Source organism: Engraulis encrasicolus, chromosome 12 (genome assembly GCF_034702125.1).
Source record: "Engraulis encrasicolus isolate BLACKSEA-1 chromosome 12, IST_EnEncr_1.0, whole genome shotgun sequence".
NCBI lineage: Eukaryota > Metazoa > Chordata > Actinopteri > Clupeiformes > Engraulidae > Engraulis > Engraulis encrasicolus.
This window is the reverse complement of record NC_085868.1, coordinates 9,135,612-9,159,712: the sequence shown is the minus strand read 5'-3', so window position 1 is coordinate 9,159,712 and position 24,101 is coordinate 9,135,612. Positions and strand designations below refer to the sequence as shown.

At 41.8% G+C, this 24,101-nt stretch overlaps 2 protein-coding genes across 2 annotated transcripts; one reads left to right on the top strand and one right to left on the bottom strand.

The window, feature by feature from the left end:
- Window positions 1–1,302: 1,302 nt before the first annotated feature.
- On the top strand, window positions 1,303–10,076 carry poglut1 (protein O-glucosyltransferase 1). The gene is made up of 11 exons (XM_063212739.1): window positions 1,303–1,378; window positions 2,669–2,759; window positions 3,299–3,442; window positions 3,975–4,110; window positions 4,437–4,558; window positions 4,794–4,853; window positions 5,057–5,156; window positions 5,448–5,506; window positions 5,669–5,836; window positions 6,302–6,358; window positions 6,508–10,076. The coding sequence occupies exons 1-11, from the start codon at window positions 1,303–1,305 to the stop codon at window positions 6,662–6,664; spliced, it is 1,170 nt and encodes a 389-aa protein (XP_063068809.1). The 3' UTR covers window positions 6,665–10,076.
- A 3,965-nt stretch (window positions 10,077–14,041) lies between these two features.
- On the bottom strand, window positions 14,042–18,518 carry LOC134460040 (uncharacterized). The gene is made up of 3 exons (XM_063212522.1): window positions 17,057–18,518; window positions 16,875–16,935; window positions 14,042–15,160 (listed from the first exon to the last, which is right to left on the bottom strand). Exons 1-3 carry the CDS (start codon window positions 18,389–18,391, stop codon window positions 15,054–15,056), a joined length of 1,503 nt encoding a protein of 500 aa, XP_063068592.1. The 5' UTR covers window positions 18,392–18,518; the 3' UTR covers window positions 14,042–15,053.
- Between the last annotated feature and the right edge of the window lie 5,583 nt (window positions 18,519–24,101).

The following is a 24,101-nucleotide window of genomic DNA, read 5'->3' as shown; positions in this document are numbered from 1 at the left end:
AAAATTCCATGACCAAGTCAGTCTTGCAAACATGGGTAGGGCCTATTTGAAGAAGGCCTACCATTGCCTAACCGTACGGCACTGCACTGGGTTACTAAGCCGGTGACCCGAGTTCGATTCTGGCCTGGTATTTACAAAGGCCTAATAAACATTTTATGACGTGAAATGGGAAAAGCTGCAATAAAGGCCTACAAACAATTGAACATTTTTTTATTATTTTTTTTTACAATTTTCGACAGGTGCCTTTTTGTATTTTATATGCTACAGGTCAGGGGACGCCACCAACTACACCAGGGGTGGGAAATCTTTTTAGATGCGTCCTAGCATCTCTATAAGAGGATGTCCATCCGTCGGTCAGTCGGTCCGTCCGTCCGTCCGTCCGTCTGGAACGCATTCTTCAATGTAATTCCCTCCTGTGTCCCTACAAGGTGGCAGTGCATAGACGGACGCATCTTTGTCCGCCTGTCGGACTTGTTCATTTAAGGGGCCACTTCAAATTTTACAAAGTTCTCTAAGGGCCTAAACCAGGATTTCCCCCTGCACTTTATAGGCCTTTATTGAAGGCGGCCAGTCCACCTTTACAACAGACCCCAGGTCCGCTGAAAATTTTACTTCATTGTAGGCTATTGTAAATGTTGCCTAATTGCCATGCCATAGGCCTACATACCATAATACATGTCAAACTGTAACATTAAAATTCAGAATTTGAAATTGAAAAACTAAGACGGGCAAGGGCCGTAAATTGCCTCGAGGTTCCCCACCCCAGCCTTAGGCCTAGGCTACACAACCCCCTGCCAAATAAAAAAAAAAAAGAAAGAAAGAAAGAAAGAAAAGAAAACAGAAACTTGCACAATGTTTATGAAAATGCACGAGTTTTTTGCCCAGCCTCCAGGTCCCAGACAACAAGTCTGTCTTCATAAGTGGCCGACGCGGCGGCATCTAGTGTTCATATCCAGAACTGGTCCAGAATAGTCAGCCTCATTAACTAACCTCCCATCCTCGCCTTGGACTTCGCTATCTCCCCGCCTCGTTCCCCCACTGTCAGACTAGCACAACGCCGTTGAGGGACTTTTCCCCATTCATAATGATAAAATTACATTTGAATTGTGCCTGTTACGATATGCTGACTAAAAGACGCATCGTCAATGGCACCGCGAATGCGAGGCACCAAGAAGAGGACGGGAGGTTAGATATTGAAGTGAAGCACCTTTCCTCGATCAGGGTGACCAGGCGTAATCAAACGATCCGGACGATTTCAACCGTGTTGCATTCAGACCCGACCTGCCGATCAATCGATTAGAGATGGAGCCCAGGTTGTTGCTCCTGGTCACTGTAGGCGTTTTGCTACAAGGGGTTGGTAGAAGTTTGACTGACAACGGTGAGAATGATTTAAAAAAAATAGTCTCATTACTTTTTTAAATGGTCCCGTGCATGCAGGATTTCTGTGCTGCTGAGCCTACCGGTAAAATGACTCAATTCAGGCACATTGCCAATCGAATAGGGTAGCTCGAGCTATCAGCTAATGTTTGGCAGTGTTTTCTCCAAACTTACTTTTCTGGGTTATTTGCTATTTCGCGTATGACACAATTATTTGCAGATCTTTCCACAAACACACTGGCACGGCATTGCAATGCACGCCGCACTTGGTTCAGCTGAAGCACAATTTCAACTTGGCAGAAAGTTTTCTGCCCGTTTGCTTCTTTGTTGTGGTGTGTTAATATTAAGTGCAAACGCCTCGCGTTTTCTTTCGATTTCCCTCGATATTAGCAACATTAGTCATCATTAGACACAAATATGGCATCTAAATGGCCAAGTCGTCTGGCTACTGGAGGGCTGAGGCTTGGAAAATGGTGAATGGGTCTGACGCCCAAGGCACCTGTCTTGGAAATACAGTACAACTAGTGCCATTGATTGTATGCTGGGTAGTGCTACTGGAGTCTGTAGTAGGGTGAGATTTTTTTTGTCCAAGGGACACTTTGGAAGTCCCTAATGCCGCAGGCAACTTGCCTGTGTTGATAAGAAATACATATGTGCAGCAATAGGCCTACTGACGAATGGCTGCAAGATGTTTATTTACTGTATGCAGGCTACTATTCCCATTTTATTTCATTGCCAGTATTTAATGTGTAATCTACACAGGCTAGGCCTACTGTATGTTTTTAGACTTGTCTTTGTGTATTGTTGGGCTACTGTCTAGCTAGGCTGATGATGATCCACCAGTAGTGATGGGCAAAATGAATGTTAGTTACAATAGGGCCACATTTTCCAAATGGCCTCATTTTACCTGTTCAATACAGCCTGGTGATCATTCAACCAGCAAATCACCTGGCTGAATTGGGCAGGTAAAACAAGGCCATTTGAAAAATGTGGCCCTAGATTGTATCTTGTGTTAATCCATTTTGCCTATCACTGTCCACCAGACATGTGTTGCGCACTTTGCAACACCAGCAAACATGTCACTGTTGTCCTCAAATACATTTTAATGACTGTAGGCTTTTAATGATATGTGAAACTGCTGTGTGGGACTGGACTACTGTACAGCCCACCCTTGGGTCTTGTTTGACTATTGGGCACTCGATTCATGATAGGGTTGCGACACGAGGTACAGTACATTTGCATGAACTTTGAGATTTCTGAACTTTTAATGTGTCAACATTACTATTTGCAGTCAAGGGCTGGAAGAAGCACTTGGACCAGATTGAGGACGCTGTGCGAAACTACAAACCATGCAGTCAACAAAATTGCAGCTGCTACCTTGGGTATGTGTAGATTGTAATAACAGAAGTATTTGTGCACCCACCCAAATGATTAGAAACGGGTATCATTGGCCTGACCCAAGCTGTATAAAATAAAGCACCTTGGTATGAAGACTGTTTTTACAAACATTAATGAAAGAATGGGTCGCTCTGAGCTCAGTGAATTCCAACATGGGACTGTCATCGGATGCCTCCTGAGAGTGGCCCTTTCTTTCACAATTGTTTTTAAAAACAGTCTGCATGTCCAGGTGCTTGATTTTATACATCTCTGTGGCCAGGCTAAGTGAGTAGAACACGTGATTCTGATCATTTGAATGGATAAGCGAATACTTTTGGTAATATGTCATTCATGTATTTTTTTTGGTGAATATTCAGAATAAAAATAAATGACATTGCCCCTTGTATGATTAAGTAGACTACCATCTCATCCCAAGCCAAGGTCATGATTTATTTTCAAAAAAAAATCCAGGTTGCCTTGATATTTGTGTAGGATCTTTCAGCAGATGCGTATATTAATGTATTTTTATGGATGCGAATGGCAGAGTCCTCAAGAGAGACCTGAAGCCGTTTCGCTCTGGAGTATCCGAGTCTCTGATGATGGACACAATTCATCGAGGAGTTGGGACACACTACCAGATCATCAACCACAAGCTGTACAGAGAACTGAACTGCATGTTTCCAGCCAGGTGAGTTTCCTGTCTTTGTTGCCCTTGTTGCGCGCCACAAGTCGGGCATGTGGATAGCATGATCAAGTTTGTATCTGCTGCAGTTCTGGCTTGAAAAAGTGCATTGCATGGTAAACGTCATTGCAGTGAAGGGTAAACGTCATTGCATTGCATGGTAAACGTCATTGCAGTGAAGGGTAAAAGTAATCGCAGTGAAGGGTATGGAAAACACAGGGGGAACTCAACATTAATAGGTGCGCCTTTAAGTAGGAGGCTGATGAGTTGCACTTCTGTTGGAATTCACTGGCTGGGCTGACAATTCCCCCCATAGATATTTCTACATTTTTTGGTTATTTTGCCTCCAGAAGAGTTTATTCCTGTTAATTCCTCAAACCTCCCTTTAATTGCCAAAATTTCCCAAATATTCCCATGGAAGGCTTCGACCTAGTCAACACCAAACCTACCAAAGAAACATAAACAATTTGCATTCCGCCTGGATGTGCATGGTCCTTGATGAGGACTAAGACTCGGCTTGGTGGCTTGCTGTTTCCAGGTGCAGTGGGGTGGAGCACTTCATTCTGCAGGTGATTGATAGACTGCCGGATATGGAGATGGTGATCAATGTCCGGGATTACCCTCAGGTGCCTCACTGGGCCCAGCCTGCCCTGCCAGTGCTGTCCTTCAGCAAGGTCAGAACAAATGCCCTTACACACACACACGCACACGCACAGAGAGATAACACTAACAATGTGTATTCTATGTGTATTATGGTAAACCTATGTTATTATACCTCTCATACACAATACAACAGTTTCAATGTATAACCAAAAATTAATGTGTTGTAATTTGTGTGACACGTTTTATTTTATTTATTTAATTGTTCACTAAATTATACTTTAAAAAATATAAAATATAAAAAATATAAGTATATACTTTTTAAAAAGTATAATTTAGTGAACATTGTAATACATAAAAATACAACATGTAAAACATGAATGTGTATGACTGTGGCTAGACCTCAGACTACCAAGACATCATGTACCCTGCCTGGACCTTCTGGGAGGGCGGCCCAGCTGTGTGGCCCATCTACCCCACTGGACTGGGGCGCTGGGACCTCATGAGGAGGGACCTGCAGACGTGAGTCAGGCCACAATTCAATTGAATCTTTGACAGATGTGATTGACCAGCTAATCGAGCAAATTTATTACAGTGAATGATTAGTATAGTGTTGTCCTTTTTACTCTTTACTATGTCGTTGTTGTTTTTTTCTATGCTTTTGTTATTGTGAAGCACATTGAAATACCTCTGTATGAAATGCAGTGTATGCGTTATGCGGTCTGGATGATGACTTGTTTGCATGTGTGGCTTTCAGATCATCAGCGCAGTGGCCTTGGAAGAAGAAACACTCCAAGGGGTTCTTCAGAGGCTCCAGGTAAGCCAGGCTCAAACTACACACCTATCGGTTCGATTCTCGACTGAAACTCCCCTTGCGACAATCAGTGGAACGTTTTGCTTTTTGTCAATGGAATATTGCATGATGAAATTGATTATTCTTTTTGGACAACCCTGTATATCCCTATGTGTGGTGTGATGTGAGCGTAAATAAAGTAACTCCTCTGTCCGACTCCTTCATAGGACCAGTTCAGAGCGGGATCCCCTCATCCTGCTCTCCAGAGACCAGCCAGACCTTGTGGACGCTGAATACACCAAGAATCAGGCCTGGAGATCAGAGAAGGTTGGTGCAACAAGCTGCATTGAATATAGGACACCAATGGAAATGACTGTGTTTGCTGTGGTTATGGCAGCATTTATGTTTTTACTGAGATGTGTAACATTTCTGCACACTAATGATAAAATGGATTCACTGAGTGTGATCAATTTTTCCTCTTCAGTTCTTGTTTGACATTCATTGTGCGTGCATTTGTGTGTGTAGGTGTATTAAATGCATCTCTCTTCCTGTCCTTCCTGAGGAATGCAGTCAATTCGCACCCCACTCAAAACCCCATTTGGTCTGCTCTTCTTCTAGGACACTCTTGGAAAACCACCAGCCAAAGAGATCTCTCTGATCGACCACTGTGAATACAAGTAGGTCACAATTAATTGTTGGATACATGGCTAGATGGCATGTAGTGGAAACAAAACGGTTCATACCAGTGGAAATCTGCCCCAATAAGCGACGATTACTTGGTTGACTGTGTTGTTGTCATAGTGTACAAGTGAATTCAGACATGATTTTTTTTTCTGCAGGTACCTCTTTAACTTCCGAGGCGTGGCAGCTAGCTTCAGACTGAAGCACCTCTTCCTGTGCGGTTCCCTGGTGTTCCATGTTGCGGAAGAGTGGGTGGAGTTCTTCTATCCTCAGCTCCGCCCCTGGGTGCACTACATCCCCGTCAAGCAGGACCTGTCGGACGTCAGGTAACAACCCTAACTATCCACCTCATTCGCCCAGTGATGCTGGAAGCTGCTGCAACACTCGGTAGTGTCAGAATTTGCATCAACAACATGATAACTGATTCATCCTGCATTGTATCAGCAGTCCAGGTTGGTGGTGTGGTGGTGTGATGGATATTGGTACTCTTTGGGCCCCATAATTGCCAATTTAGCATTCTTTCAATGCCACAGTCTGAATATTGTTGCAGGCAGTTAAGGCAGTTCTGAAGGCAAAAGTGGGTCCAACCCAGTACTACTGTAGCAAAGTGTGCCTAATAAAGTACCCGGTGAGGGCATTTCACCAGTGACTGATGCCCTTGCATATGTAAAGAGAAGTGTTTGGTTATGCCCTTAGGCCCTAAACTAGAGTTGGTGTGTGCACTCCTGATTGAAGGAATGAGACCGTTCCCCAGATTTTGTATAAATATGTTTTCTCCAATCCTTTTTTAGGGATCTTTTACAGTTTGTAAAGGAGAATGATGAGGTTGCTGAAAACATTGCTAAGAGGTAAATCTTTTGTCAGAAATGAACTAAATATACTAATATACTAAAATAAACTAAATGTATTAAAACTATGCATTTTTAAGGCAAAGAATCAAAATAATCACCATTTTGTAGTCTGCTTCATTTAGTTGTTTTTTTGCGTTGCCCAATAGAGGTCAGCAGTTCATCTTGGATCACCTGAGGATGGAGGATGTGTCCTGCTACTGGGAGAAACTGTTAACTCAGCTGGCCCAACTTCTCCAGTACCGGCCCACCAGGCGGCCCAGCTATCGTGAGATCACCCCCAAGCCAGGCCACACAGAACTCTAAATCCTGATCATCCACAAGGGGCTCTAGACCTCTCCTCAAACCTTCTGGTACTCTCCCTTTTCCCCGTCGTCTTCTGTGTTTTACAGTGGCAGCTGATGGTGTATCGCCATAATCCAGTGGTTCCCAAACTGGGGGCCAGGACCCCTAGGGTGGTCGCGGAAGTACTGCAGGGGGGTCGCAGACAGAAGGAACTTTTCCTAAAAATGCTAAAAACCCTAGTTTAATAATTACTCAAGTCCATAAATAGGTTAGTGGAAGTATTCATTACTATGATGAATAAACATATTTACTTTTTTGAAATTACAAATTAAAATTAAACAGTAGTAATGGACAAAAATGGGGTTTGGAATGGAGAGGGATTTGTGGAAATATTATTGGGTGCAAAAGGGGGTCCGGGTAGAATAAATTTGTGAACCATTGCCATAATATGTGCGGCTTTGAATGGCACATTTCCTACGCCAGTTGAAGATTGTCAGAATATATTGTTCCATGCAATATCGCGCCCTTTTGTGGACCAACACTAAGTTTAGGGTCGGTCACGAAGCATTCTTAATTCTGTTTTTTAGTAGTGAGGTACAGTATGTAAATGATACATTAGTGTTTTTTTGTTTACATTTGTTAAGGCCATGTAGTTTGAGATAGTGGTAAGATAAATACAAGTCCAAGAACAAGACCATGAGTATCTTTTGGATAAACTTGGCACAAGTTATTTAACAGAAAACACCACTATCTTATTGTTGTATTACTTTTCAGTGATATATTTGCTTACTGTATGGCTGATTCTGCGGCCACATTTTGAGATTCTGCCACCAGATCTTGGGAAAGTTTAATCCATCCAGCCAAACACTCAACTGTTATGAATTGAATGGCAATGGTTCCTTTTAAGCATATATTTTTTAGTTTTTTTTCTACTGTTGTTTGTATCAAGATTTGCCCATTTACCTTACAGTCTTAAACCAAAAGCCTTTGAAGATCAGCTCAGACAAGCAATGGGAAAAGTATTATTCTTTATATGTAAAACCTCCATTTCACATTTTCATGATTCCTGAGTCCTGAATCATGACAGAGGTTTGCGGAACTATCAGCTAAGTCTTTTTTTTTCTTGTCATTTTTTTTGTTATTTAACCACCCATCACTGAAAAAAATGGTTACTTAAAGGTACACTTAAGAGCTGTGCTTATTACGAAGGTGCAATGGAAGTGTATGTAAAACCCTTTAGTCTGTCTCTCAGTGTACAAAATAATCAAATTTCAGGGAAGTCCAGGGCAGACTTCTTCCATCCTTGTGATTTGGTACTCATTCCAAACCAGCTGGAACTGCATGTCTGAAAAAGGAAAATGATCCTTTTGCATGGCCTTGGGGTGCAGATCATTTCTCCAAACCCTTGTCCTTCCCTCTGACCTCATGCCTTGTTGTCTTGTTGACTTGGGTTAGTTTGATATTGGACATTCAAAATGCATAGACTATAAATGACTGTGGCACGAGAACAGTCATCTATGTTTCATAGTTGTGTTTGTCAGTTGTGTTGTGATTGTCAAGACATGTAGTGTACGTAGGCTATTGTCCAAAATAAAACTGATTTAACCACAACCAGGCATGAGGATGGAAGACAGAGGAAAGGAAGCGAGTTTGGGGGAAATGGTTTTGAATGTCAAGAGGAGGGCGCTGATTTGAAGGGTCAGCATTACAGACAAGGGGTAGTGTCGTGCAAGGTTCGTCATCATGCGTTTAAATTTCGCCAGCTAAAATCATGTAGTTAACACATGTCTCTCGCACACTATACTAAAGGTTGTCAACTTTTTGTACTAACCTGTATGGACCATATTGGTACCAGGTTGCTGCTGTGGTGTTTGTGATGTGTTCACAAACACCGCTGGTGTACTCTTGTCTATGCTTTGGGAAAAATACATGAAAAACATCTAAATATTGTTGCCATGATCTCTGGCCTTGTTTGAAGTGTTATTCATAACCAGGGGGGTATTTCGTCATCGCAAATCCATCACAAAACTGCAAATCCGTCTTTCAATGACGCACACTCATTTTTAGAGCGATCTCAGTTGTATTCGTTGTGCCAGAACTGACATCACTTACTGTTTTCAGTCCGGGTGCCAGGGCTGGTGCCCGTTCCCACACCCGTTCATTCGAAACTAAAGTGCTTACCGACAAACCACTTTTCCACTTTGAACTTTTACCCATGTGATGATTTGAATCTGCTGACGTCCACTTTGTCATCACGGTTCGCAGGGAAAAAACGAGTATTTTTTTATTCGCATCGCGAGTCAACTCTCTGGTTCCCAAAACGCTCATACTTAAGACGTGAACACCAGCCTGTTCGAGATTAGGTTTGGGAATGGACACCAGCATGGTTCTCTGTCAGCCTGAACGTGCCTATTGTGACGTCTCCATCAAGCAATAGTTATGTAGCCAAGACCATAACATTTCGCACAATTAAACATCTTCTCACAACTGACTTGCAGATACTGAAGGGTCAAGGCATTCTCAATGATTCAGCAATTTTGCACTCTGCAAAATGTTATATGCTTTGCCTTTGCGTACAAAATGGTCATTCTAATTCAATTTTGTCTTGTCATTGAGTGCGTATACATGCAGTTCAGTATCCCGAATATGAGGCATATCCCGGTTATGATCATATTCGGGATAAGGTGTTTATATGAGCACAGAGCGTAATATCCCAGTCAACATTCTTGGCCGTTGTAGAATTCTCTGCAAATGCGTGTAGCTTGGATACCAGCGACAACGTTCTATGGGAAGCCCCTGTATCCGGGATAAGGTGTTTACATGCTGCAGTATCCCGGCTTCTGTCGGAATACTCCACCTAGCATATCCTGATTTCTCAGTATCCCGAATAAGGGCTTATTCGGGATACTGACGTGTTTATATGCTCAAGCACAAATTCGGGATACTTAATATCCCGATCATATTCGGGATACTGAACTGCATGTATACGCACTCATTAATGTAGTTTATTTTGTCATTAATTACAGACAAGGTAAAACAATTTAATATTTGGTGGTGGTGTCGTAGATTGTGAGCACTCTGGTTGCATCCGACCCTCGGGTCATGTAGTGTGAGGATGTGAACTTGAAAGCCCTGCAATTCACTCGTACAGTGTGAGCAGGAGCTTAAAATATCGCACAGTGTATGCCTGGCTTAAGGCGCAGCTGGTTTCTTTTTAATGGAATGTTCAGCGTGATTGATGTAATACCCCCCCAGCTTGTCTTATATGTATATTGGGAATATTGTTTGATATATTGTATGTCAATTAGTGAAAGGCTTTCACTGTGCAGGGCAGCATATTTTCACTTTTGTATGTAAACTTTTTTGCATTTTGCTACCTGAGAGCTTTTCATGTCAAGCTCTAATAGCTGTACAATAAAAATGTTGTTTGTAATTTCTGTTTCCTCTTTTTTTAATCTATTAAACTTAATGTATTTAAGTTTTTATCTACATACCTGTGATTGAATGGACAAAATGACCTTCCTAGTCATCTTAAAATATAGTGTATGAATCCATTGATGTGGATATATTGTCTAAAGCAGTGTTTCTCAACAGGGGTGCCGGGGGCCCCTCTCAGGGGTGCCGCGGAAACGTGGCTGGTAAATAAATTATGTAATATGATACATATTTGTCTAAATTGATAATAGTGGAGTCGTATTAGGGTCAGTCATTTCAAATTTGTGTTAAAGTTTGGTTTTCACTTCCAAGTTGAAGTTTATGGTCTATAGAACAATTTGAGTCCGAGTGTCAAACACAGAGATAACAAAATGGCCTCCGGGTGGCGCTATAAAATATATAAACTACTATAACTTTTGATTGGTGTAACCAAATTTAACATATGATGTATGTATGGATTCAGCATTAAGAGGAGCAACTGATGTGCTAAGTATTTGGTTACCAGATTAAAGACACACTATGTAATAAACACACTTTTAGCCCATGAACAGCAAAATTCTGGGTTTTTGTAAAGATAAAGGGTGGGAATGCCCTCAAAGTTGCTATGAAACATCATTTATTGTTACAAGTTATGGTAAATAAAGCCTGAGTTGTCACTCTACTTGATTTTTTTCAGAATAGCCCTGAATCACTAACATACCTAGGATACCTATACACAAATATGTCTACATAAAGCCTCTGTGATATTAAACACCCAACTTGCAAGTCTTTTGTTATTGTTGCACTTCTTAATTATTTTGCTGCTTTCATCCATTATATAATACTGTGATTTTAGAAAAATAAGGTTATGTTAGAGTTACACCATGTACTGCCAAAGGGCAGTCAAGCAGACATGTTTCCGATCATTTGACAATCAAGCTGTGCTCATTTCTCTCTGCGAATATTGCTATTTTGAAGGTAAGAAAGCAACAATTAATACATTTGTATATATTGTGTTTTCTAATTAACTTTTATAGACAAAGAACGTGTGATAAATTGTGGCATATCAACAGCAACTAGTTGCAAATAAATCCCATACGTAGTTAGCATTAACATTTTGCTAGCACCAGTGAGAGCTATGTTAGCAGCAGGATGGAATGATTAGGTCGACTAGATATTGGATCTGGTTCAAATTTTAGGTCGGTAGTTGTTATTGGTATATTACGTACTGAAGTTTGATTTGTTTACCAAAAGGTTAAGACAAAATATTTTATCTTTCCAGTTGACACAATCCTGGAGTTCAAAAAGCAGGACATGGGCTGCTTGAATTATTTTTTTATGAGATGTCTGATTCAAAAAATTAGGAGCATTCTGTGCCAAAAAGAAAGTGAGGAACAACTTGTTTGCCCTCTTGCAAATCTAGTTGTCAGTCGTAGAGTGGGAGTCTACAAAGAAATCATCAATCTTGTGAGTCAGTCTAGAGCTATTGGTGCAGCTCCCCACCCAGATGTAGATCTTCCAGATGAAGAACTGATGCAGCAGAATGGTGCATCATGGCACAAATCATGTCGTCAGCTTTACAGATCCTCAGCCTATGAATATGCCAAAAAACGCACTGGCCGTGAGAGATTACCTAGTGCAAATAGAAGATCTTGTCGAAGTGGAGAACCTGTAAACCGCAATCTATGTCTCTTCTGTGCCAAGGAAACACATGCAGGGGACCATTCTTTCCAGAAATTATCACTTACCCAAGAGATACATGACAAGGCAGTTAAACTAGGAGAAGATCGTGTTCTGGCACTTCTTGCAGAAGGAGATCTGGTTGCTATTGAAGCAAAGTATCATCTCAAATGTTACACAATGTTTAACCGCCGTTACAGTATAATTTGTAAACAAAACACAGTGAATGAAAACCTGGAAATCACAGCAGAAAATGAATTACTACAATTCATAAAAGAAGAAATTAGTGGCGGCACTAGAAGCTTTCCTTTGCAAGATTTAACAGAAATGATGACAGAGAGACTGGAACAATATGGTATCCAGAAAATCGTCAACCGTACACGTCTGAAGGATACAATCCTCAAGAACTTCCCTGAGTTGAGAGAGGAGAAAGGTGTCAGGGACAGAGTTTTCATTATGTGTTCAACAACTGCTAGGAAGATAATATCCGATTCATCACAAACACCAGATGAAGAAGCACACACATTACTCATGGCAGCTTCAATCCTCAGAAAAGCAGTTTTGAATCATGAAACTCCCTATGGTATTCTGTTTGTTTTTGAATGCCATAAAAAACTGAAATTATTGTTATTATTATTATTATTATCATTATTATTATTATTATTATTATTATTATTATTATTGATTTACTTTTTTCCAGATATAAAGTTCTTTTGTGATTTTTGTGTGAATAAAATTATTGCTTGATTGAAAAAAGCTGGTACTCATGATCTTAAGTTCATAAACTCAAAGTTGGAAGTTGTGTGCGAAATATCGCATAGGCTTTATGCAGCCATATTTGTGTATGGGTATCCTAGGTATCTTTGTGCTTCAGTGATATTCTGAACAAATCAAGTTGAGTGATAACCCAGGCTTTATTTACAATAACTTGTAGCAATAAATTATGTTTCTTTGCAACTTTGAGGGCATTCCCACCCTTTATCTTTACAAAAACCCAGAATTTTGCTGTTCATGGGCTAAAAGTGTGTTTATTACATAGTGTGTCTTTAATCTGGTAACCAAATACTTAGCACATCAGTTGCTCCTCTTAATGCTGAATCCATACATACATCATATGTTAAATTTGGTTACACCAATCAAAAGTTATAGCAGTTTATATATTTTATAGCGCCACCCGCAGGCCATTTTGTTATCTGTGTGTTTGACACTCGGACTCAAATTGTTCTATAGACCCTAAACTTCAACTTGGAAGTGAAAACCAAACTTTAACACAAATTTGAAATGACTGAGAAAAATTGCATAGGCACACGACCCCACTATAAGTTAATGCTAGTCAGTGGAATGTTTCAGCTGCCATTTACGCACAATAAAGTAAATATAGGTCGCCCCAGTCAGCTGCAAGTTTGAATGTAGGTTGTGTGACGTCTCCAAATGTGTTACTTTTCTAAGCTTTTGTGGTATCGGAAGCGATGCCATGTTACGACTTGTTGGTTTGGGGTGCCTTGAAATTTTTCATGAATTGAAAGGGTGCCTCGCCTAGAAAAAGGTTGAGAAACAGTGGTCTAAAGGTGGCTTCCACTTCTTGTTATAGTGCAGTGGCTCCCACAGGACACAATCAAACATTGTGTACACCAGTGTATATATCCGTGTACTTTATATTGTTCATTCCACATAACTGAAAATACAGCCATTAATGTATAAACCCCTGACAACAAAACTGAGAACACCCAAGTGATATATAGTATAGTAGCCACTAAGGACTAATTATTGCACGAGCCTACCGGCCCCAGGGGCCCAAGAGCCAAGCGACCTTGGAAGCTCAAGAATCAAGATTTCCATTCTTGTATTAACAACTTTATTTTTAAAATCCCTCAAACCCCCAATCATGACCCTGAATCCTTTTGGAAGGGGGCCTTTCTGACTGGTTGGCGCAGGGGCCCATGGAGTCATAATCCATCCCTGGAGACAACACATACATACTAAATGCTCGAATAGTCTAATTGAGACTTTAGAGTTTCAATTGTGGCCCTGTTTGACAAGTAGATTGATTGTCGTGTGTTTTCAAAATTACATAAAATACTACATTTCAAATATCCACTTTAATTTTCAAAAGCAAAGTGAAGCTTCAAAGCTTGAGTGTCATTGAAATTCACTTGCTAGACAAAGAACAAGATTATGTTTTACTCATTATCTGTTGCGAGTATAAAATCTAAAAGACACAAGGCAATGTAGATTTTTTGGGTTTTATTGATTTTTATTGGTTGATTTTTTTGTTTATTGTTTGTGTGTGTGTGTGTGTGTGTGTGTGTGTGTGTGTGTGTGTGTGTGTGTGTGTGTGTGTGTGTGTGCGCGGTCTCTTTCGGTCGACTTCACTCAACATCTCACAATGGATTGCACCCTCTTGCGTGACATTTTTTGAAGCCAGCCTTCAATCAATGCTGCCAGGCCGATGAGCTGCGTACTGTACGTTCGGGGTACGGTTTGGTGTATAAAACCGAACGGCTGAAGAGAAAGGCTGGGACCGCATGCCCCCCATGGTGCAGTCCCTTGCCAATCATCTGCCTCATCAGCCCTGGCTGCCACGCCCCCTATGTCGACGCGTTCAGCGGACCGCCTCTTCACATCCCTCTATGACAAGTCGTACAGGGCTTCAGCGCAGGCGGGGCATTTGCTCAATACTGCCGCCGAGGCTGTCCCACAGCAATTCGAAGCACTTAAGAAGCAGCAACCTGCTTTTAAAGCTATGGTTCCGCCGCTCCAGCCTCAGCTGTTCCGCTTGCCCCCGTTGCCGCAGGGCCCCTCCCCGGCCCCGGACAACCCTCACTGGGCAAGGCCCTCCATGAGTTCAGGCCATGGGGACCCGCCTTGGGAGCCCCCTCGGAGCCCCAGATCCTCAGGGGACAGACTTTGACAAGACTTTGCTTCAGGCGGTCTCCTCCCCAGGACACGCCTGGGACACATCATGCGTCACCCCAGTCCACTAGAGGGAAGAAGGGAAAGAGAAAGACCTACTTGTACGCCCCCTAGGTCTGCGCAGAGTGAGCAGTGCACGGCATCCACGGCATACCCTGGATGCACGCCGCTCACCGGCCTAGCGGCATTGATTGAAGGCTGGCTTCCACAAATATCATGTAAGAGGGTGCAACCCATAGTGAGATGTCTCGTTTATCTCCCTCAGAGAACCCGGGTTACAGACGTAACCTTTAGTGTGTGTGTGCATTTGTGTGTGTATGTGTGTGTACGTGCATGTCTGTGTGTGTGTGTGTGTGTCTGTGTGTCTGTGTGTCTGTGTGTGTGTGTGTGAGGTGGGGGTGGTTCAGGAATCCTCTGCGCCTTTGAAGCAACTAGTGAACAATCTCATGAGCATGGAGCGTTTACGAGGCCTCTGGACGAGCACATCTGCATCAGCACTATGTCTCTGATCTGTTGAACAAGTGGAAAGATATAGCAAAACAAGCAACAGAATAAGGTAATGAATAACGATAGACCGATATATATACAGGTCCTTCTCAAGTAATTAGTATATTGTGTTAAAGTTCATTTTTTCTCCATAATGTAATGATAAAAAAATAAACTTTCATACGTTTTAGATTCATTGCACACCAACTGAAATATTTCAGGTCTTGTATTGTTTTAATATTGATGATTTTGGCATACAGCTAATGAAAACCCAAAATAAGGAAGGCCAGATATCATTGATGCTTAGCTGTCAGGTGTTTTTTGTTCTTTGATCTGGTGACCCACACTTCCCTCTTCATTATACCCATAGATTTCTGTACCACGCTTGGGTACTTTGGTGGTTATGGACATTCTAAATCACCAGACAGAACATTCCATTGACTTTCAATGGGATTTCATTTCTGGCAAATTAGTTCAATAAAGACGCTTTTGCACACCTCTGTAGTTGGGCAGGTGCGTAGGATGTTATCCCAGCGGGGTTGTCAGTCAAGTGCAAAGAAATCCCGCACACTGTCCATTCCACCAACAAACTTTAATACAACGTTTTGGTCATCCGACCTTCTTCAGGTAAAGTTACCTGACTAAAACGTTGTATTAAAGTTTGTTGGTGGAATGGACAGTGTGCGGGATTTCTTTGCACCATATTTCTGGCAAATTAGAATGTCCATAACTACCAAAGCACCAAAACGTGGTATGGAAGTCTATGGGGTATAATGAAGAGGGAAGTGTGGGCCACCAGATCACACAACAAAAAACAGCTGACAGCTAAGCATCAAGGATATCTGGGCTTCCATAACTCTCATGCAATGCCACTGCCATTGACTTCAATGTTAAACGTAGTCAGGTCGGCAGTCTAAAAACTGCGGTTTTGAGAGATGAACCAGGCTGGGACTTTTTAAAGCCTCAGGAAACTTTTACCAGTGTTTAGAGTTAATTAGTTGATTCAGATGATTAGGTTAATAGCTTGTTTAGACAGCCTTTTCATTATATGCAATTTTTTTAATATAGGAATTTTGGGTTTTCATGAGCTGTATGCCAAAATCTTCAATATTAAAATAATACAAGACATGAAATATTTCAGTTGGTGTGCAATGAATCTAAAACATATGAAGGTTTATTTTTTATCATTACATTATGGGAAAAAAATGAACTTTAACACAATATGCTAATTATTTGAGAAGGACCTGTGTATATCCGTTCGATATCGGGCCGATATTTGCATATTGTAAGTGTATCGTATCGGCCGATACGCGTGTGGTTTTGGCAGATATTTATTATTTTATGTCATTGGGGTTTTTTTTTAAAGCACCAAGACACTTTATTTTTTTAATACTTGATTGTTAGACATTACTTGGTTGTTAAAGTGGGTGTTTAAATCCAAGTTCTACCTCAATATGATAATGTTAAAAGAATGCTTATTTTTAACTTGAGATCTGGAATATTTGTCATTTTTTAACCTTTTTTTTTTAACCCATATCGGCCCCAAATATAGGGTATCGGAAATCGGGTATCGGCCAAGGGTGATGAAAAAAAATCGGTATCACATCGACCATTAAAAAAGCTGTATCGGTCGACCCCTATTAATGAGTACCTCATTTACTATCAACAACAAAAAGAACATCAACAATACAGGAAACAAAATGAAAAACAAAAAGCTAAAATGTTAAGTAATGCCTACTTGTGTCAGGATGGGTGGCATCAGAGGGAGACACTCTGTTCTTGTTGCGTCTCTTTAGGATCTGGAGGGAAAAAAACACAAACAACATTATGTCAGGTACCTGTTGCCATATCTTAAAACTGCTATTTACAGAATTAGGTTATTAAACAGTCAATAAACGAATGACTATAATGTTCATTCACCTTGAAGCTGAACCACCTCTTGCGTGTCTTGCTGCCTGTGCTTCCTGACTGAGGCTCAGGTGGGGGTGTTACACCTGGGGCTGATGGGGCACCTGGGGCTGATGGAATAGTTGTAACTTCCGTATCACACTGGTTCAGCAGCTCTTGGGTCAATGCTGACATCAAGAGGTCATCAAATGAAGAGTCATTTGCATCGACTGATTTCTGCAGGATGGCCTGGGATCCAAAGTTCTTCAGCAGGAGCATGTTCAGAGTGCGGTACAGTGACTGCAGTTTGATGTGGTACGGATATGTGCTGAAGTTCAGAGTGCCTGATGTGTTGATGAGGCATTCCAGCAGCTTCTGGGTGTGCGTTTTAGCATCCTTCGGGCCGGTCTGCTGATCTTGCAACTTGGTCAATAGACGCAGCAACAATCCGGTGATCAAACAGCCATTGTCATTGGTGCCCCCAGAAAGCTTGCAGCCATCTTGACCAGCATTCCATTCCACCAGAGGGAGAAGGTAGGGCTGCAGCAATCCCTTAATGGCCTGCTCGGTAATAGAGTATACTACCTGAGTGGCACTCTGTGTCTTCTGGGGAGCTGTCTCAGACCCAGACTCAGGGGTACTTTTTCCATCCAGAGTAGTTTGAGTTGAGCTTCTGTCCTGCCGAACAGCCTGGATTTGATCCACAAGGCCCTTTGCGATGTTGTCAATATTGCCATTGGACAGGAGTTTCTCCAGGGTCTTTGCCATACAGGTCAGGTCATGGGAATCACTTCCATAATCTGCCACCATAGGGCACTGAGCAGGTCTATCGCCTGAGTGAGATGGGTGTCGTGCCACAGGTTTTTGCAGGCTTCCAAGGGCACCTTTCAACTTCAGGAAAATCTCCCTCCCAGGCCTTTTTGGGGTGATTTCGGGTGATGAGGTGACACTGGTGGGACTTGAGGGTCTGCCGCCAGACACTTGAGGCTCCTTGGCAATGCACACGTGGGCTGGCAAAACCACATGGGCTGGAGGTGGGGCACCTGGGGCTGATGGGGCACATGAGGCTGATGGAATAGGTGTACCTTCTGAATCACACTGGCTCAGCAGTTCTTTGGTCAATGCCGATATCAAGAGGTCATCAAATGAAGAGTCCTTTGGAACACAGGCGATCCTACAGAAACCAGTCGATGCAAAGCTCTTCAGCAGGAGCTTGTTCAGGGTGCAGTAGAGTGACTGCAGTTTGATGTGGCTCGGATATGTGCTGAAGTCCAGAGTGCCTGACGTGTTGAATTCACACAAGAGTCGTTCCAGCAGCTTCTGACTGTTCGTTTTAGCATCCTTCGGGCCGGTCTGTTGATCTTGCATCTTGGTCAACAGACGCAGCAACAATCCTGTGATCAAACAACCATTGTCATTGGTGTCCCCAGGAAGCTTGCACCCATCACAGATTAACTGTTTTTCACATGCACAGTCAGTCACATCTGCGTATATACACATCTGCGGCATGGAAGGAGCTATAGAGCTCAGTGGAATGCTGAGTGCACTCTTGGGTCTTGTGTCCACTCCTTTAGTTGGATTAGGGTCTACTTCCTGTTTCACTTCCAATTTTGCATCAAGGAGCTCTACCACTTTGTGAACCATCACCCTTGTGAAATTCCCTAGTTTATCTTGAAGATTGGCGGATGCGGACTGTGTTATCTCACTGGTGGATGCCGAGGCACTGACACTATCGACTACTCTGAGGACAGCCGAGTCAATCAATTTGAATTCTGAGGAGAACCTTTTGAGGAGTCTTGACATCAAAGCACCCTGGGAATCACGGCCAGAGGCAAGGTGTTCACCAAGCACAGGCTCATCTTTGTCAGTCACTGTTGACAGGATCCTTGCTTCATCCAAAGTTAATTCTTTGTTCTGCTCAAGATGTTTTGCCATCTCCGAGTCGATCATGTCAATGACCTGGGAGGTCATGGGCTGAGACAAGACATTCACAACTTCGGTGTTAGAAGAGGTTGATCTCACAAGCATTTCAGAATCTGGTGTTTGCTGATGGAGAATGCATGGCAATGCTTGCATTTGCTTGGCTACCAGACAGGTGCAGTCAGGCTTATTCAGTCCAAGAAGGGATTGGTCTGCAGAAGCTTCAGAGATTCCGGATGTAGCAACATCTTGACCAGCATTCCATTCCACCAGAGGGAGAACGTAGGGCTGCAGCAATCCCTTAATGGCCTGCTCGGTAAAAGAGTACGCTACCTGAGTTGCACTCTGTGTCTTCTGGGGAGCTGTCTCAGACCCAGACCCAGGGGTACTTTTTCCATCCAGAGTAGTTTGAGTTGAGCTTCTGTCCTGCCGAACAGCCTGGATTTGATCCACAAGGCCCTTTGCGATGTTGTCAATATTGCTATTGGATAGGGCTAATTTCCATCTTTGACAGGTTAGCTGGTCCCTTAAAAAGAAATACAAACAAGTATTACACAAATTATATATATTTAAAAAATCCATCTTCCATCTTTTTGCCCCTATAGATGGTCCTTTAAAGAAAATAAATACACACAAATTTTAAAAACAAACAGTGTAAAATAGTGTACACCATTTAAAAATGAATAATACAAGAATAAGAAGAAGAAAAAAAAAGAACAATCGCCATCACAAATTATGCTGTGTTGTGTTGACAGTTTTGGCTATCCAGGAACCATGACTTTAAGTGTAAATGTTACATATGTAACAGGGCGCACTGTCTGTCCAGTAAGGTGTGTCCCTCAGCAGTTCCCATACCCCAATGACGTCACGGGACTCAGGTAGCCGCTCAGTGGCTAATCCGTAATTGGTGGCTATGCCATTGTTTTTATAAAATCAGATGAATTAGACCGGCTCGTTGGAGCCTTCCCGGTGTGCCGGTATTCGCTGATGATGTTCGGTGCCTTTGCTACTGGTGCAGCAAGGAGCCAGAGTTCCCGTGGCGTCTAACCCCAGTGGCTTCCCCTCCCTCTCAGTGTTGTTGAGACACCTCAGAGTACGTCGAGGGTCTCTGTGGGCAGACTGCTTGCGGCAGCTGCTCACCGCTGTTTTGCCCATAGCCAAAATATTTTAGCCTTTCTGTTTGTTTGTTTGATTTTCTTTTACCTGTCCGCCGCTTCCGCTTGTCACATTGCTATTTTACGGGGTTTGGCTGTCACAGTTCTAGGCCTGTAGGCTGCTCTAGTCGGGGCAGGGCCATACAGTAGACTAGTAGTTTGAGTGTGATTATACAGATTTATTCTGTGTGTAGTGGATATCCACACTTATTGTCATTTAATCACTTACATAGCGTAGTGAGCCTATGAGCGTGTGTGTGTGATTGGTGTTTACCATAGGCCCTTGGATTCGTGCACGAGTGGTGAACTATTTTATTCTTGACTAGTAAGCCTGTCCGGCTAGCCTGGCTCGGTGAAAATCCTGTGGCAGCCAACCCCGTTCTTGAGCATTACTGTTTTTATCTCAGCGGCGCAGGGTTTTTAACTATTGATTTGAATTGTATTAATAAAGAAAAGATTGTTATTCCTTTAAACAAAGGTACGTCTCTTGTCCATTCTATCCGAACCTGTTGTGCCTTATTGGTTGACATCAAAATATACTCTGGGGTGGAAGTCCCCCAGTGGCGTAGTCGTGCAATTACAAGTAGCAGGTTGGTGATTTATTATTTTAGGAAAACTAACATCCAAACTTCCACTTGGTTACACATATATATTTTTTGTATGATCTATTTTCTGGAAGAAAAAATAAATACATAGAAAAGTAACTATTGTGCACAATAGTGTGCACCTCTGCCGAGGCAGCTCATCATCACGAAAAAACAATCAGCTCGAGCCTTCCACTTTTTCAGAATTACATACCGTAGTCATGTATAGAGTTCTTCAGTAACGCGGAAGCATGTAGTAGATTGTAGTCTTTCATGTTAGCATTTAAGGACTTCCTGGTTCGTATCGGCTTCCGGCTTCCATTGGGAATGAATAGGGGTCAGTTTCAAATAAGCTCCGAGTGCAAGCACGCGCTTAGCGAACCCCCGCAAACTGTCGAGGGTGTTAAAAATAGGCTGTAGGTATGACATGGTTGATCATTTTGTGTCAAACTTCGACATAAATACGATGTTGCGTCCATATGCTAAACCCGGAAACTTTTGGCGACTACAGAAGCGGCGCCGGCATGTACGTGCGGAGGGTTGTACCCATGGCAACCAAAGGAAAGTATGTAGTTCGGAAGTTTTAATGATCAGAAAGGGGTTAGCAATATTGAATTAAAATCGTCATGATTTAACATGTGAATACACCAACATGATGATACGATCCGTTCCACTAATGAGAAAGGGATGCGGGGACACGCTAATGTTCGTTGTTGGCGTGCAACTTAAATTTTTGCCAAACCTGAATCTCTATGGCGTTTTGCAATGTAAAAAATCGCCATGGAACCGGTAGTCCAAACGCCGCATACAAGTTGACGTCAACGCTGAAGAGCTCTATTTGCTTAAGAAAGTAATATGGAATGTGCCCTATATGTATGTCTGGGGAAAAAACGTACTTGTCAGAGAGGTTTTTGTCATATTCTATATCCGATAGAGAGGGCTCCTCCTGAGATGAGCCTGGAGCAGGTCCTGGCCTTGATCCTTCAGAGGGTCCTGATGAGCCAGGGTCAGGCCCAGGGGGACCATCTGAGCCTATAAATAATACACAACATGCACATTTCTTCAAAATTCAACTGTCAATTTATTTGTGATGTATGCAGTGTTGCCAAGTTAGTGACTTTTTCGCTAGATTTAAGTTAGTGACTTTTTGACGTCCCTGGCGACCAAAAACCTCATCTAGCGCCTTAAGCGACTTTTTGGTGCATCTGGAGACTTTTTAAAACCCACATTTTCAGTGACAAATTCATTGTTTTTCAACATAATTGTGACTGCGCCGCTGTTTTCCACAGTTAAGCAGGGCTGCAGATTAGCTCTGATCTCCAAAAAGTAGCATCGCCTATTTCTACTGTGGACGAAGGCATGTGGACATATTTTCTGAAGATCAGCGTGCCGTGCGTTATTCTGTGTTGTCATACGTAACGTCATGACATCGTCTATCGACTTTTCAGGGAGCCAATAGCGACTTTGGCTGATTTTCTTTTGGCAACACTGGATGTATGTGTAGACATGTATTTTCCAGAGTGTTTGCTGCCCATTTACAAATACTATCTATTCATGAATATTACATGACATTATGTTACATCACACTTCGCTGATGCTTTTATCCAAAGCGACTTATAGACAGACATGAAAGGGTATTGGTTATAGTCCACAGACCAATGTGGGGATAGGTGCCTTTCTCAAGGGCACTTAGGCAAGGAGGGAGAACAGAACTGTAAGGCTAGGGATTGAACCACTGACGTAGTATATACGTCAGTGGATTGAACCTCCAACCCAGTGATCTACAGGCCAATGGTCTTACCATTACACCATCACCATCAATTTCTAGTATTCAGTATGACTTGGAAATGTACACTTTTCATAAATTAATAGGTGGATCTTCTCAATTTTACCACTTTCAATTACCATTCATGAGTTATGATTACACAGACACTTTTTTCCGGCTTGGAAAAGATCTGATCCCATCACCTGATCCAAATTAAGTTGAAATGAGTTATAAATTGAACACCAGACGTTTGAATAATACTCTGTGGCACACATATTCTAGCCTGTCACACCTGTGTTAAAAATGCAAGACTGCCTTATGAACTGGAGTGGACTACTCCACCCCTTCATCTCATTAGAATCACAATTGGATGTAGGCCTATTTATTCGGATTGGGGTGTTTGTACATTCCAATTGACTAGTTATTCCGTTTCTAATAGGATTTTTTTTTTTTTTTTAAAGAAAATGTCGATGTAAACATACTGAGAACCTGTAACAACCAATAGGGGTTGCCCAAGCAACTAGCAACAACTTCAACATCACCATCATGGCAATCAATATAATTACCATAGCAACCGGCATAGCATCCAGTAAAACTTGACTGCAAAACTTACTGTAGGTCTATTTTTGGTCCAAACAATAACTATTAAGTTAAGTTTACTATAATTTAATATAAATAAAATAGGCCTATTACAAATATTAATGGAACAGTCTCATTTGTGAATGGGATGCACACCTTTTGAAAATAAACAACTTAAATTACACACTGGACCTTCACCTTTAAGAGTTCATTTTGAAAATTGAAATGTAATGTAGGCCTATATGAAATATATACACTATATGAAATATATACATTGTTAAATGAATTAAATTCAATTGTACTGACCTTCCTTCATCATCTGTAACCAATATTGCTATGGTAAAGTATTTATCTCAAAAACAAAAGTATTTTATCAGTAAATCAATGCAGACACATATAATGTGACTGCACTAGGCTATCACAACCTGTAATACATTAGCAGGCCACTGCATTCTACTTTGATTATGGAGCTAAATGATGTCATAAAGATGCCATAACAGCACCATAACAACCTATTGTAGGGTTCTGTCACTGTCCTTCCCAAATAATCAACATTCTAAAGGTGTCAGTTGCTGTGTCTAGAAAGGTGTGTGCAGGAAATGTGCAATTTGACGTTTACATAAACTCATAATAATAGACAAAAAGTTTGAAATAATGGTGGGGATGGGGAAGGGGGGCTGTGAAAATGTTCAAAATGGGGTCCCAGTTAAAAAAAGAAACCATTATAGTCCATGTTTGCTATCCTGTAGACCAGCAGTGAAACAGGACGGGCTGACTCTGATACACTATAGTTGAAATGAGTTATAAATTGAACACCAGACGTTTGAATAATACTCTGTGGCACACATATTCTAGCCTGTCACACCTGTGTTAAAAATGCAAGACTGCCTTATGAACCGGAATGGACTACTCCACCCCTTCATCTCATTAGAATCACAATTGGATGTTGGCCTATTTATTCGGATTGGGGTGTTTGTACATTCCAATTGACTAGTTATTCCGTTTCTAAAAGGATTTTTTATTTATTTATTTTTTTTTTTAAGAAAATGTCGATGTAAACATACTGAGAACCTGTA

What these genes read in the sequence shown, in the direction of transcription:
- poglut1 (XM_063212739.1), top strand. Translation starts at nt 1,303, where the DNA reads ATGGAGCCCAGGTTGTTGCTCCTGGTCACTGTAGGCGTTTTGCTACAA. An exon ending in CAGTGCTGTCCTTCAGCAAG is followed by an intron (nt 4,111 to 4,436) that starts GTCAGAACAAAT and finishes GACTGTGGCTAG; the next exon opens with ACCTCAGACTACCAAGACAT. An exon ending in ATCGACCACTGTGAATACAA is followed by an intron (nt 5,507 to 5,668) that starts GTAGGTCACAAT and finishes TTTTTTCTGCAG; the next exon opens with GTACCTCTTTAACTTCCGAG.
- LOC134460040 (XM_063212522.1), bottom strand. Translation starts at nt 18,391, where the DNA reads ATGCAAGATCAACAGACCGGCCCGAAGGATGCTAAAACGAACAGTCAG. An exon ending in AGAGGTGGTTCAGCTTCAAG is followed by an intron (nt 16,936 to 17,056) that starts GTGAATGAACAT and finishes TTTTCCCTCCAG; the next exon opens with ATCCTAAAGAGACGCAACAA. An exon ending in TGCCACCCATCCTGACACAA is followed by an intron (nt 15,161 to 16,874) that starts GTAGGCATTACT and finishes CTTGTTCAACAG; the next exon opens with ATCAGAGACATAGTGCTGAT.